The sequence below is a fragment of the Populus alba genome, chromosome 14, assembly GCF_005239225.2.
Source record: "Populus alba chromosome 14, ASM523922v2, whole genome shotgun sequence".
NCBI classification, from domain to species: domain Eukaryota; kingdom Viridiplantae; phylum Streptophyta; class Magnoliopsida; order Malpighiales; family Salicaceae; genus Populus; species Populus alba.
The window spans coordinates 21,348,307-21,362,869 of record NC_133297.1 but is presented as its reverse complement, the minus strand read 5'-3'; the positions used below and the strand labels follow the sequence as shown (position 1 = coordinate 21,362,869).

Below are 14,563 nucleotides of genomic sequence, written 5' to 3'. Positions count from 1 at the left end.
TTTTTCAATAATTTTGTAAATAATATGGGTTATCTTTGTTCTTTTTATTTATCATTCCTTGTTGAATTTGCTTTGACAAAATTTTTAAATTAATATATTATTTTTTCTAATTTTATCCTATAATATTATATTGATTGAGATTTTTTTTATTAGGCTTTATGATTTTCTTCAATTTCCTTTCTATTCATTTATCTCGGTTCCGTCATTTAGACTCCAGGTTTGGTGGGTTAGGTTAGGTTGACTTAAGGTTTTTTTTAGGATCATTTTTTTTAATTTAATATCTTTTTTTGTTTTGTCCTTTAACATTGAGTTGTTTAAGAATTAAACTTCACAATCTTTTCTAGTTTGCCTCCTATTGAGTTATCTCAATAGCTTAGGTTGACTTATGCTTTTTTTAGGATCACTAGTGCTTGTTCCTAAACCTTTTTGTCCTTTGAATTGATTTGCAAAATGGTCCATCGTGCTCCCCAATGTTGGGCTTGGACCTTTTCTCTTTGTTTTTGTTTTTTTTTTTTATTCATTTGGTTTTGAACATCATCATATTAGTTATTTTTTTGGAATGCTCAAACCCTTTGAACCCTTTCATGCCCCTAGCTTTGTTTGGACACCTTTATCATTGAGGATGTTTTTGCATATTTCTCGCACTTGTCCACAATGTAGGGTGTGATCAAGCCCCATACCATCGACTAAAAGGCCATATGTCCTATTTTACGACCATTAAAGGATTCGTTCCCTTAGCATTTTAAAAATTTTCTAAGTACAAGCCTCACCCTTCTCGAATTCTCGTTAACCTATTAGAAAATTTTCTAAGTATAAGTTGACCTTTCTTGGGTCTCTCTTTGCTCCTTAGAAATTTTTCTAAGTATGAGTGTTGACATTGATCCATCCCTTTCATCCATTAGAAATGTTTCTAATTACAGGCATCGACATGGGTTTCCCTTAACATTTTAGAATATTTTCTAAGCATAAAGCTCACCTTGCATCAACTCCTATGGGGTGATGATGATACCAGTAAAATTGGTATTGGTAATGTGTTAAGCGAAAATAATTATGGTTGATCATATGAAATCTTGAATGGAGTTTGATAATGAAAGAGGAAATGATTTTTAGTAGTTGAATGAGAAAGAGTTTCCAATGAAAACTAGAAGGGAGAAGTGAATAAAAAATGAATGCATGTTTGCCTTTTTAAAATTGTTGGATATTTGTGTTGTTATAATTATTGTGATATTCATGTTTCAATAAAATGTATTTTGTTTCAGAACCCTCTCATGCACGATAGGAGTAGATCCTAACTTATGTTTATTTTTTATAATTCTAGATTTTAGGAAGTATACCCTTGTATTTTGTAATATTATAACTTTATATAACTTAATTTGTATAATCAATGTTTAAACTTGAATAGATAATCTTAACTCTGAATTTCATATGAATGTGTCCATGTGTACATGTTTATCTCATTTATTCCTCTATAATGATATTTGTTGCTCAATGTATGTTATAAATATTATAGTTGCGATGATGATGATGTTTGTGGGATTGAGACCTAGGATGATTGGGTTGTGATTGAGTTATGAGATGTAAAATATTAGAAGTGTAAATAGGATTAAATGTTGATAATTTGGGACCTCCCGATATAAGGGAGACTTTGCCAAAATTTTAGTGAAAATTTTAGTAAAATTTAATATGAACACCTTGTGCTTGCGCGCCCCCACACACACATGTCAACTGATACACAATATATATATATATATATATATATATATATATATATATATATATATATATATAGTTGACATGAGACTGTTGCTTAATCCTGGTTATGAGGATGTTACAGTTAAGCTCCTGGGTTGAGCTCGGGTCAAGAATTTTATAGATTGCGAGTTTGAGAGTTTAGCCCGAGTTTACAAGGATTGCATGAATTAACATTTCTTAAAAATACACAAAAAATAGTTTTTATATTCTACATGTATCATGAGTTTAATAACAAGTTTATTAAAGCCAAGAGGAGTTACTTTAAATTTTAGAAACACAAAAAAAATCAATTTGCTTATTTTTAATATCAAAGATTATAAATTTATACGTAAGATGTATACTTAATATTAAAAGAAACAAATATGAAAATAACATGTTTTTGGCTTTAGAAAGGCCAGGATTGACTTGTAAAGCTATAATTCACTCTACTAGGGTTGGCATGCTTTAACCAATAGACAAACCAATGATTAGAAAAAACACAATAGTGCTTTAGTAATAATCAGACAAATAAACATTGCAACTTATCTTAGGTAGAATATACTAGAGGTGATATTATCATTCTTATACATAATCAATCTTTTTATCCAGACTTTAAATACCAGTTATGGTTCCTAGTGACCAAAATACTAGATGAAGACTTTAAACCTTTTAGACCATAAAAGGAAAGAATTCATTATTCTTTCCACACTACCTAAAAATCTTGATCTAGGAGGATGATTATTGCGACACCGTACACGTGCGACACAATATATAATAAGGAATCCATAAAACATATGGAAACCGATAAGCCTATAGTTGTCGAGATTAATTAAGTCCATGGAGTAGATGGACTGTGCCCTTCTTGTACATAGATTAAATTGACTAAGATTTTATAATTATCTGTTGAAGATGTAGCCTTCTTAAAATTTACATTGACCTAAATACTTTGAATAAGTCTGTTCAATGTGTTTCTGACCTTCTTTATCCTAATTGGCCCATTAGGAACTTCTAATGGATCATTTGATGTATTTTGGTTTGCATTAGAAACATTATAACACCATATTTGATAATTATTTTTCAAGTAAATTTGACCAACCCACATTTTTTTCTCTCTTCCACTATTTTTCAATGACTTCATCTTCTCTCTCAAGCACAAAGACTAAAATGTGGATAAAATAAAGTGTTGGACTACAAAATGTAATTTTCCAACTAAAAAGAAATTTGCAAACATCTTAAGGCAAAGTTTTTTTTTTAAAAACACTAACACCATAATTCTTTCTAAAAAAAAATTGCTATTTTTCTTTGCTTTCAATATTGGTCTCCTTATTTTTAATTTTTAGCAAACAATAAAAGTGAATTAGTTTTTATAAAATCAAGCATCAACATGATATAAAGGTTTTTTTTTAAACAATGATATGAAAATCAAATTAAAATAAATTATGAAATTTAATTTCTAATTATTACAATGTCGAAAGATAAATTAGAAAAAAAAATCAATGTTAAAAAAATAATTAAAGGATCATAAAAATAAAAAGCACTATTCTAGTAAATAATATTTTATGGAGTGATAAATAAAAAATTCATTGGCTTTTTTAGGTTAATATTGTGATAATTTTATAAAAAAAAAAATGAATTGTAAAAGATAATTTCTAATCATCACTATGATAAACATGAAATTAAAAAAAAATTAATATTAAAAAAAATTAAATACTAAAAAAATCACAAAATACTCTTGTAGTGAATAGTGTTTAAGAGTTGGTGAGGAATGAATTCATTATTTTTTTTTTAATTTTTTTTAATTTAATTTTAATATATAAATATATATAGTTGAGTCCATAAACCTATAAAGTTCTCAATTAAGTCCACAATGTTTCAAAAAAATTATCAATCAAGTCTTTTTGTTAATGTTCATTAATTTTAGTGTATAAAAATGCCCATTAAACTGAAAATATTAATTCTCATGAACTATTTTTTCTGAAATTAGCGCTATTTAAGTGTATAAAATAAGTAAATTAGACTTGAATTACAATTTATTTTTTGAGAAAATGACACGATTGAGAAATACAGGAAATATTTGGGACTTAATTGGTAGAATTTAGATTTGGGATGTCATATATATGATTGGGGACTCAACAGAGGTTTCTTCTCCGATGGAAAGCAAATAAGTCATCAACCATAGACTAAACACAACACCACCAGACTCGCACTTAAAAATGGCTGCCAATTTCTGGACCTCCTCTCACTAGTAAGCCATCAACGGGCCAATCTTTTCTTATGTATCTTTTGAGGCATTTCTCTGGTGTTTGTTTATATAATGTGTTCTTGGATTATGTGCAGCAAGCAGCTTTTAGACCAAGAAGAAGTGGATATGGTGCACCCACTAGACAAAGAAAAGGGCATAACTCTTGAAGATTTCAAGATCATTAAGACGCAGATGACAATTTGTACGCTTTTATTTTATTTATTTGTTTATTTGGTGTGTGTGTGTGGGGGGGGGGGATGCTATTGAGTTTCTTATTTTGTTAGCTTTCACCTCGGAAATCTGCGTGGTTTTTCTGGGTTATCAGATTGCAAATGAAATTCTATCATATTATTGTCTAATTTCTACTAGAAAGCAGTTTTGCATTTGAATTTCTTGTGTCTGATAAACTTGGACTCTTGAAATTAATTTGTTGCTGTCAAGTTTTTTCTCCCATGAAATTTGCTTTCTCTGTTTGTCCTTAACAATCCAATCCTTACAACTACTTTTCTTGAAATTCGCATATACATATCATTTATTTATTTTTCCTGTATTTCCCACCCTCAGATATAGGCATTTTGGCTCAACAAGTTAAAGTGCGGCAAAGGTTCGACCTTTTTCTTCTAAAGTTTACATGTTCTTCTTATCTTGTCTAGTATCCCATATTTGGAATTCAGAATGGGATGTTCCGGTCATTTATCATATACCAATTGATTTTTTTATAACTTGAGATTTTATAAAAAAAACAATAAATGATTTAGCATTTCCATTTTGTCACCCTCGCTGAATTGATGGAGGATCTTTTCGATTTCTCTGGTTTCCTTTTATAAGGTTTCACCAATTGACTGTTTTTTAAAATTATTATTCGATGTTTCAGGGTTGTCGCTACTGCAGTTGCATATATGAGGCGTGTCTATACCAGGTATTAAATAATTCCTGATGGTAAGAAAAAGAGTATGGTCACCATCCAGAATCTTTACTTTAACCTCCCCTTTTGAGATCTGAATGCCGAATTGTCATTTCTAATCATCTAAAATACTCTTCAATTTTCAATCATAAAATTATAGCACTTGGTATTCACGAGTATGGTCAAAAGGCATTCATGAGCACTTGGTATGCGATGCATACAAATTGATAATCATAAAATTATTATTCAATGTTTCAGGGTTTTTTTTCTTTTTTCCTCAAAATGTATATTCGGTCATCCTACATATTTAGCTGGAAGCTTCTATCACTGGTACAATCTCCTGGGCTGCAATGCCTCGTAGGCCTTCTTCCTGCTGTTTTTCTCACCCACTTCTTCAGTTCTCTAATCATATACTTTACTCTTTTTTCTTCATTAGGTCCCTTTAAATCAGCAGCCCTCTTATTTGTAGGTGTAATAGTAAAACTGATGCATTGCCTAGGAAACAGCCAGTAGATTTTAGACCAAATGGTATAGCTCACTAGTCTTAATTTCTCCTTGTGCTTCCAGAAAGAGCATGTCAGAATACGATCCACGTCTTGCAGCCCCAACTTGCTTGTATTTGGCATCAAAAGCAGAAGAGAGCACAGTTCAAGCCAGAGTTCTTTCATTTTACATAAAAAAATTATGTAATCACTTGTTAGCAACTTGATTGGTTGATTCATTGAGTTCTTAAATTGTAGTTATATTTAGTGCTAAAACTATTAAAATTTGACCTTGTTGCCTCACAGATTCTGATGAAAAGTATAGATATGAGATCAAAGAGATATTTGAGATGGAAATGAAGATTTTGGAAGCTCTTAACTTTTATCTAGTTGTATTTCATCCTTATCGTTCATTGCCTCAGTAAGTCTTTTATCTTCTTTGCCATGTTTCGTATGCATTATAACCATTTTAAATTGAACTAACAGGCTGCAATTCTGAAAGACATCACATTGTCATCAAGTTCAGAATTGAAACATGATTTATGATTCTTGGTGTGCAAATGCCATCTTGATTGATGTCTATTGTGCTATCAAGCTCCAACTCAAAGCTTTCCTTTTTATCTTCTTTGTATTCTCGCATTTGTTTTATTATTAACATATTATGAATCTCTCAGTTAATTATGTAACTTTAGATTACTATTAATTAGTTATATCTTATATAATTAGATCATACTAGATTACTATTCATTGGTTTCCATTTTCTATCTGTTTCTTGTATAAACAAATTTAAAAGAAATGTTAAATTACTTCAATCTGTTCCAAAACTCTGAGATGGAGGCATGTTTATGTTAAGTAGACTACTAGAACTGGAAGCATATCTAAAAATAGTTGATTGCTGAATTGGACGTGACTAATCATCTAAGATGTACTAACTACAGAAACATAATTGCATAAGTTAACATTAATCACAGTACTGCTAAGTTTCAACAATTCTAATATGATTGGATGCTGAATTGGATGTGATCAGTCATCTCTTATGTTACTAACTAGGAAACCTAATTGCATGGCTTTACAATCATTAATACACTAAATATCAACAATTCTGTTTTACTGGTTGTATACTGTTATCTTGTGATATTTATGTTGCAATTTGAGCACAAGAACATTTTCTCTCTTATGTTTCTTCAAATCTTGGCAGATTTTTGCAGGATGCTGGCATAAATGATATAAACATGACTCAATTTCTATGTTGCAATTTGAGCACAAGAACATTTTCTCTCTTATGTTTCTTCAAATCTTGGCAGATTTTTGCAGGATGCTGGCATAAATGATATAAACATGACTCAATTGACATGGTAAGACTCCAATCTCTAAGACTGAGGGGGTGTTTGATATGTTTCTGATGGTTTTCATGTGTTGATTTCAAAAATAAAAATAAAATCTAAAAAAAACTCATTTTGATACATTTTCAAACAAAAAGTTATTATAAAAAGCACACGGCATCACAATCTTTAACACCCTCCAAGTAAAAACACATCTCCTAGCTTGGGAAAGACACACTCTTTTCATTTGAGTCCTTAAAATATGGGGCAGGTCTTAATAAGCTTTGGCATGCAAACTACAATCATGTGATCATGTTTTAAGCTTCGGCATGCAAACTACAATCATGTTTGGGAGAGTTGCCTAAAGATGATGGACATTTTGTGTATAAAAAGTGTGTAGAACTAGTTTGTCACTATTTATATAATGTTCTAATTATGTGGGCCATCATTATGTTCACTATACATGTGTCCTGGTATTTAAAATTGGTTCGTAGAGGCTGCTTCCTCTCTGTGGCCACAGATTCTAATTGTAACTGATAGTTGCAATTGCTGTCCTTTGGAAATGGACAGGAAAGAAACTTAGGTGTTGAAGAAAGCCATCCCATAGTACAGTTTTCTTGATGAACACGGCGCTTTTTGTTCTGACACTGGGCCTGAATGGCAAAAACAAGCACCCCCGGGAATTTTTAACAGGAAAGAAACTTAGGATAACTGCTCTTAAGTTGTGAAGAAGTTCTGGAAAAGTTCTTTCCCTTTTTTCATTAAAACTCTGCACAGTCTCTTTTTTCTTCTCTATCTCGAAGCTGCTGCCTTAAATTGACGAGTAACTCTGTTATGTTAATTTTTTAAAGCCTTTTTTCCCTTTATACCTTTCGTGCTTGTGGACGTATCCTTCCAATACGCCAGCACTTGCAATCGCACCATAAAAAATTATTGTCTGCATCGTGATTTCTTGATCTTTGATTCGAAATGAATAACAACACTGGTACTTATACAGGGGACTTGTCAACGACACGTACAAGATGGATTTGATTCTTGTACATCCCCCGCATATTATTGCTTTAGCCTGCATATACATTGCTAGCGTGTATAGAGAAGAAGATTCGACAGCATGGTTTGAAGAGCTCCGTGTAGATATGAATGTGGTGAGTTCTAAGCTTCAATTATTATGAAACTCGCAAGGGGAGGAGGTTAACAAACTGCTGCAAGTCCACCGAATTTATGTTGGAGCTATATTGCTGCAAATAATGTGCCTTTGTGTCTGATTTGGCAGGTGAAAAATATTTCAATGGAGATGTTATATTTTTATGAAAGCCATAGATTGATTACAGAGGAGAGAATTAGTGCTGCTTTCAACAAACTGAAACCGTAAATGGTTTGGCGATCCCTAATCCTCAACTCAAAAGGAGAACTCCTGACAAATGCCATGGAATCTATGTAAAGAAATTGTTTAGCCCTCGTCAAGAGCCCGGTTCCTTTGGATTGTGTAGTTAGGATAATTAGCCTTTGTATTCACTCGAGATTCTCTTTGGTGTTTATAATCTGAAAATTCCAGGCGCCTGCCCGCGTGATACCTGTATGTGTTTCAAAATAATGAGAGCTAACAGCTTCAAAACTGATACTGAGTGTGTAATTTGGTTTTGTGGACAGCATAAGGTACAAACCACAACGAGCCAATGCTAGGTGAATCTCTTTATGAAATTGAATGCATGAATCTGATATTGCGACCTGAAAGGGAGGAGGTGCTGCATTAGCCATTAATGGTGAGCAACTCCTGCTCCTCGCATGTCTCATGCCTTTCATCACGATTCTCATACAATTAAATGAGTAGAAATATACTTCATGAAAACACTCTAAATCCATTGATATGACGCTAAAAATTAAAAAGAAAATAAGAATTAAAATTAAATCAAATCAAAACTCATTTTTGAACTTCCATTTTTCAATGAAATTCAATTGATTTCCATCATTTCATATTTTTGGCACTTTCGTTTATTTATTTTATTGTGATAATAATAATAATAATAATAATAATAATACTTAGAAAACAAAACAAAAGGTGAAAAGAAGAAGGGACCAACGTGTTGAAAGAAAAAAATAAAATGGAGAATCAAGCAAAATTTAAAAATTAAATAAAAAAAATCATAGGTCAAGAAGGAAATAATATAAAGAAAAATATATTATTTTTCCAGTTCAGGTTTTTCATGTTTTGAGACAAAAATGTATAGACAATATAAATAGACCTCCCTACCCCCAAAAAAAAAGAAAAAACTACACAGCAAAAAGAAAAAAAAAAGACCATAAAGAAAAAAAAAATAAGGAAAAAAAAAGAGTCAAAATCTCTCCTCATCTTCACCTTCTTCCTCATATCTTATCAAACCCTAGCTACCATTATTAATCTTTCCTTCTCCATACATCATCTTCTCTCTTAATATAGCCACCACATTAATAGCAACAACCACCACTCCCATTAACCTTCCTCACCAAACCCAAAGACCTAACATTGCATAACAACTCACTGAACAAAAATCAATCTCTCCATACACAACCATAGACCTCACAAACCTCTTGTAGTGACATGCATGGGGTTGCCTGGCAGAGTTGCCTCCTGGAATTTAAGGGGTTTTTGGTTTAATTATAAAGTCATGATAATAGAGTTTAAGAGTTGTCACCTAATATTATGATTGCTAAAAAAATCTAATGGTCTGTGAGAGTTTAAGTAAAGGGATTGCAATGGAAAAATGCATTACCCCTAGTAAACCCTATCTAAGATAAATTATATTGTTGATTAATTGTTTTTCCAGGTTATATTTCTATTTGCTTATCTCATTTAAGGTTCAAAAACAAATCTCCCTTCGCGAGAAAGTCTCTACCTTGCTAGGTTAAATTTTGACCGTTCTTAGATCCATATTTAACATCGCATTTATTTTTTATTTTGTATCTTTAATACTTAAGGATATACTTTATAATGTAATTTTATACTCTCTAAATATTAAAGCCTTACAGTTAAATCTCAATGCTCCGAATAACAAACTAATTGTTGTGAGACTTTTGGTATTTTAGTCAAACCCTAATAGATAATCATAAACCGGTTACGATATCCATTTTACATTTTTAAAACATGGTAAAAATGTGATTTTATTCTTTTTAGAAAATATGCATAAAAAACCTTTAGGATTTGGCTGTATGCATGAAAACAAAATATTTTATTTTGAAATGAAACTTTTTTTTAAAAAAATTGGATTTTTTTTGAAATGTCAAAGAAAAATTAGATATTTTTAATACTAAGTCTATATCTTACAATGTAAGTCTAAGACCCGATATTAGGCAAAATTGTTGGAAAAACACATTACAAACCTATAAATGATTATAAAATGGTCCTTGAAAATTTTTAGGTTTTTTTTTAATGGGCTGCTTGACCTCTAGCCCCATTGGGTTGGGTCGACTACAACCCAACAATCTTTTCTTTTCATTTTTTTTAAATGGGCTGGACTTAATCCAACCCGCCCACGTTACATGGTCACCAACCCAACCTAGTGACCATGTTAATTATCTTCTACTCACATTTTGCATATAGATGATAATAGTAGGAAAAGATTTACAGGAAAAAAAGGAAGAGAGAAGAAGGTTACCTGGCGTAGAGGTGGTGTGGCTGCCATTGTTGGGAGGTCCGGCGTGAGGATGGTGGAAGCTGGCGTGGATGAGAAGAAGAGAAAGCTGGCGTCAGCTAGGTTGTTAGTGCTTCTATTGCTAATTTAGAGAAGAAGAAATTGCATCACTAGATCTACTGATGTGATTGTTGTTGGTGTAGAAGGAGAAAATACATGGTGAAGGAGCTAGTTATGGCTACGATGGAGAGGAAAAAAAAGGAAGGGTGGGTGGTTGGGCAACTAAAAGGTTGGTTTTTTGGCCTATTTTCTCTTTAGATTTCTTCTTCTTCAATACCTGAAATTCACCCCTTTTTATAGGGGATGAAAGAGGGACATCTTGTTTTTATTGAGAACAAATCTCGACCCTTGATTCAAACATGAAAGATCCCAACCGTTGGCCCAAAGTCATTATCATAAGCTATGAAATTTGGCTGCAAAAGGTTGATTGGGTTAGCCTCTTTGGGGCAATGCCGCAGTAATTACAGAGGCAATCGGCCAACATGAATTACACTGGGTGTAGTATGGTGTTAGGCCTTCAGAGTGGTGTCTTGTTTGGTGGAGAGATGAGACATTAAATGCCCTTAAAAAGTAGCTACCCAAGTAGCCTTTTTGGCATAAATGGTTGAAGATGATGAACAATGGCCAGCCGACAAGTTGTTTGACATCTTTTTTTTTTTTTTGTTTCTTTATTAGCCAAAACCACGTCATTTCGTACTAAAACAAATTGTTTTTGTTGAAACGCACCATTGTTTTTAAATGAAACGATGCCATTTTGACACCTTTGAGGTTTTAATTAGGGATTTGACTAAAGTTCAATCTAGTCCTTTGCCTTTTGATTTCTTTTAATTGCGTTCCTAATTGACTTTAAACTTTTAATTTAATGCGATTTTACCCTTGCAAAACTAAAATATAAACCTTGAAGTTTAACACCTTTTCATTTTGGTCATTGGTTTTGGATTTATACAAATTGATTCTCAATTGACCATTTAACTTTCAATTTGCTTTAATTTCACCCTTGTTTTTAACCAAATTGAATCCTCATTTAACTTAATTTTTTTAAGCAGATTCATTCAATAATCATATTATTTGACCTTGAATCTACATTCTCTCTTCAGTCTTGGGTACAATGAGGTATGATTAGCCTCCTAATTTCATCTGAAACTCCAACTTGATTCTTTTACATATTTGAAACCCTCCTCAGCTTGTTTTTGCCAAGTTTTCATTCTTCTTGTTATTATTATTTTTATTTTTTGAAAGGAAAACATGTAAATTTGGGGGAAGAACCCAAAAATAGGTCATGTCAGTTGCCCTCTCTTTACAATGCTTACAATATAAAGTCTCGTAAGGAATTTTAGATAGTAAGAATGTAAAGAAGAAAAAAGAATGAGAGACTGTGGATTTATTAGATCGAGAAATGGATAATCCTTTCAAAAGTGTTAGATGTGAGGGCTCAAATGAACGATCAGAAAGAGATAGGGCTAGAAAGCGCACTATTTAGAAGACGAGGGCTCAAAAGTGCACTAAAAAAGAAATAGAGATAAGGCTAGAAAGTGCACTCTTTGAGTGATAAGGGCTCAAAGGTGTACTTACAAGAAATAAAGATAAGGATAGAAAGAACATTATTTAAGTGACAAGGGCTTAAAAGCACACTAAAAAAAAAATTAGAGATAAGGATAGAAAACACATTATCTAAGTGATGAGGGCTCAAAGACACACTCAAAAGAAATAGAGATAAAGCTAGAAAGTGCATTATTTGAGTGATGAGGGCTCAAATGTGCACTAAAAAGAAATAGAGATAGGGCTAGAAAGCACACTATCTAAGTGATAAGGGCTCAAAGATACATTCAAAAGAAATAAAGATAGGGCTATAAAGGGCATTATTTGAGATATGAGTGCTCAAAGGTGCACTCAAGTGAAATAAAGATGGGGCTAGAAAGCACATTATTTGAAATATGAAAGCTCAAAGATGCACTCAAGGAAAATAGAGATGGGGTTAAAAAGGGTACTATCTGAGATATGAGGGCTCAAATGCACATTCGAGTGAAATAAAGATAAGGCTAGAAAGCACACTATCTGAAATATGAGGGCTCAAAGGTGCACTTTAAAAAAATAAAGATAGGGCTTGAAAGCGTACTATTTGAGATATGAGGGCTCAAAGGTGCACTCAAGGGAAAAAGATTTGTTGATAAAATACGAGTTCATCAAGGATTCTTTCCTTAGGCTCCCTATAAAGATCTAAGTGTAATGCATTATAATTAATATGCATGTATGCTCACTTGAGAAATATAGGTCTTTTTCTTCATTGACTTCCCTTTTTAAAGTTTTGATTTTTGCAGCAACTTCCATGGCTTTTTTGCTTTTGCTTACTCGAGTCATAACATATGGTCTTGACCTCAAAAAAGGGTAGGTCTCAGATGATATCATCATACCTCATTGCCTAAAAATCTTTATCTCAAAGATCATTAGTTTTGCTTTACATCTTTTGTTTTCTTAGAAAATGAATAACAAAGGCAGCCTTATTATATTTCTTGGATTACCCCCAGCCTGATCATGCCCCCAATTGTTTGTTTTGAATTTTCTTTAGGGATGGTACCATGTAGAAGAGCGTTTGGTTATTTACAAGAGGTTGTTTTCATGGGATTTTTTTTTTTAATTTCAAAGCCATTTCAAAATGCAAAAACCATTTTAAGTCGGTTTAAAGCAAACTTATTTCGAAAAGAATTCAAGTGATTCCTATGAACCGGTTTCCATACGACTTGAAAATTTTTATGTTTTTGTTTTTTGGTGAAAATATGAAGTGACCTTTTGTTTTCATGTTTTGTTGGCTATAAGGGTTCAAGTTTTAATCTGAGGGTTTCAGAGAACAAGTCTTTAAAGCGTTCATTTTACTTGGACGAATAATAAAGCTTGTTTCACATGGGAAAACTAATACCTAACGATCCTAATTGTATGTCTTTGATTAGAAAGGGCTTGATTGAGCATGTAACATAGGCTTTGGCTCTTAGTTATGAAGAAAAATGATATTTTTAGGTTCAAAAGGTATTTAAGAGATTTCAAGACTAAGAATGACTAGTGCTTGTTCATAAACCTCCTTTTGGTGCATGATTTCTAAACCTTAGGATTGACTTGCAAGATGGTATGTCATGCCCCTTAATGTCAAGCTTGGGTTTCTCATTTTTGTTTTCTTCATTTGGTTTTAAGCACCTTCATCATATTTACTGTTTTATATGGTATGCTCAAACCTTTTGATCTCTTTGAATTCTTTCATGTCCCTAACTTTGTTTGGACACCTTTAGTCATTGAGGATCATTTCATATATTTGGATTACTTTTCTAATTCTTGCACTCGCCTCCAATGTGGGGTATGATATTAGTCAGGGTTAATTCTAAAGAAAAACTTACTAGGTTCAATAGGGACCGTAAAAGATATTTTTTTGGTGTTGTGAAAGGATTATCAAAGATGACCTTTTCTTATTTCAAACGCGTGCGTTTAGGATTAGTACTATTTTTTTCTTTATTTGAACATGCTAAATGGTTTCTCATTATTCATTCAGCTAAAACTCAGCTTGTGGTGCTTGGTTTGTTTTTCAGGTTCTTAAGTATTTAACCACCTTCTTAGGAGATCACTTGAATTTCTAGAACTTGTTTGTTAAACAAACACCAATTTGACTTTTGCTTTTGTACTAAAATTTTGATTTTTCCAAAAAACTTTGTGAAAACATGAGATCACACCAAAAAATTCCTGGCCAAACTTTAATTTTTATTGATGGATAGAAAATTACATCAAACATAGTATTTCTTTACAATATCAAAGTTTACAGGTCTAGGTAGATCCTCTACATCCATATTGGTTACAATTAAAGCTCCTCTCGAAAAAGCTTTTTTCATCACATATGGTTCTTTATAGTTTGATGCTCATTTATTTTAATTTTCTCCCAATACTAACGAGATCTGTTTCAATATCAACAAAACTTATTTGTTAAAACAAACAACAATTTGACTTTTGCTTTTGCACTAAAATTTTGATTTTCCTACAAAACTTTGTGAAAACATGAGATCATACCAAATAATTATTGGCCAAACTTCAATTTTTATTGATGGATAGAAAAGTAAATTAGACATAGTATTTCTTTACAATATCAAAGTTTACAGGTCTAGATAGATCCTCCCCATCTATAATGGTTAAAATTAAAGCTCCTCCATAAAAAGCTTTTTTCACCATGTATGGTCGCT

General features: G+C 32.1%; 1 protein-coding gene across 2 annotated transcripts; it reads left to right on the top strand.

Annotated features, from left to right (window-relative positions):
* Positions 1-3,820: 3,820 nt before the first annotated feature.
* LOC118039648 (cyclin-C1-2) lies at positions 3,821-8,300 on the top strand. 2 transcript variants are annotated; one of them, XM_035046405.2, is made up of 9 exons: positions 3,821-3,976; positions 4,069-4,175; positions 4,538-4,577; positions 4,848-4,892; positions 5,445-5,563; positions 5,666-5,780; positions 6,664-6,714; positions 7,679-7,826; positions 7,955-8,300. In XM_035046405.2, the coding sequence occupies exons 1-9, from the start codon at positions 3,945-3,947 to the stop codon at positions 8,051-8,053; spliced, it is 756 nt and encodes a 251-aa protein (XP_034902296.1). In that variant the 5' UTR covers positions 3,821-3,944; the 3' UTR covers positions 8,054-8,300. The 2 variants fall into 2 exon arrangements, with proteins under 2 accessions (XP_034902296.1, XP_034902297.1); XM_035046406.2 differs by lacking the exon at positions 4,538-4,577 and having other exon boundaries at positions 3,956-3,976.
* Positions 8,301-14,563: the final 6,263 nt, after the last annotated feature.

What these genes read in the sequence shown, in the direction of transcription:
- LOC118039648 (XM_035046405.2), top strand. Translation starts at nt 3,945, where the DNA reads ATGGCTGCCAATTTCTGGACCTCCTCTCACTA. An exon ending in ATTTTACATAAAAAAATTAT is followed by an intron (nt 5,564 to 5,665) that starts GTAATCACTTGT and finishes GTTGCCTCACAG; the next exon opens with ATTCTGATGAAAAGTATAGA. An exon ending in AACATGACTCAATTGACATG is followed by an intron (nt 6,715 to 7,678) that starts GTAAGACTCCAA and finishes GTACTTATACAG; the next exon opens with GGGACTTGTCAACGACACGT.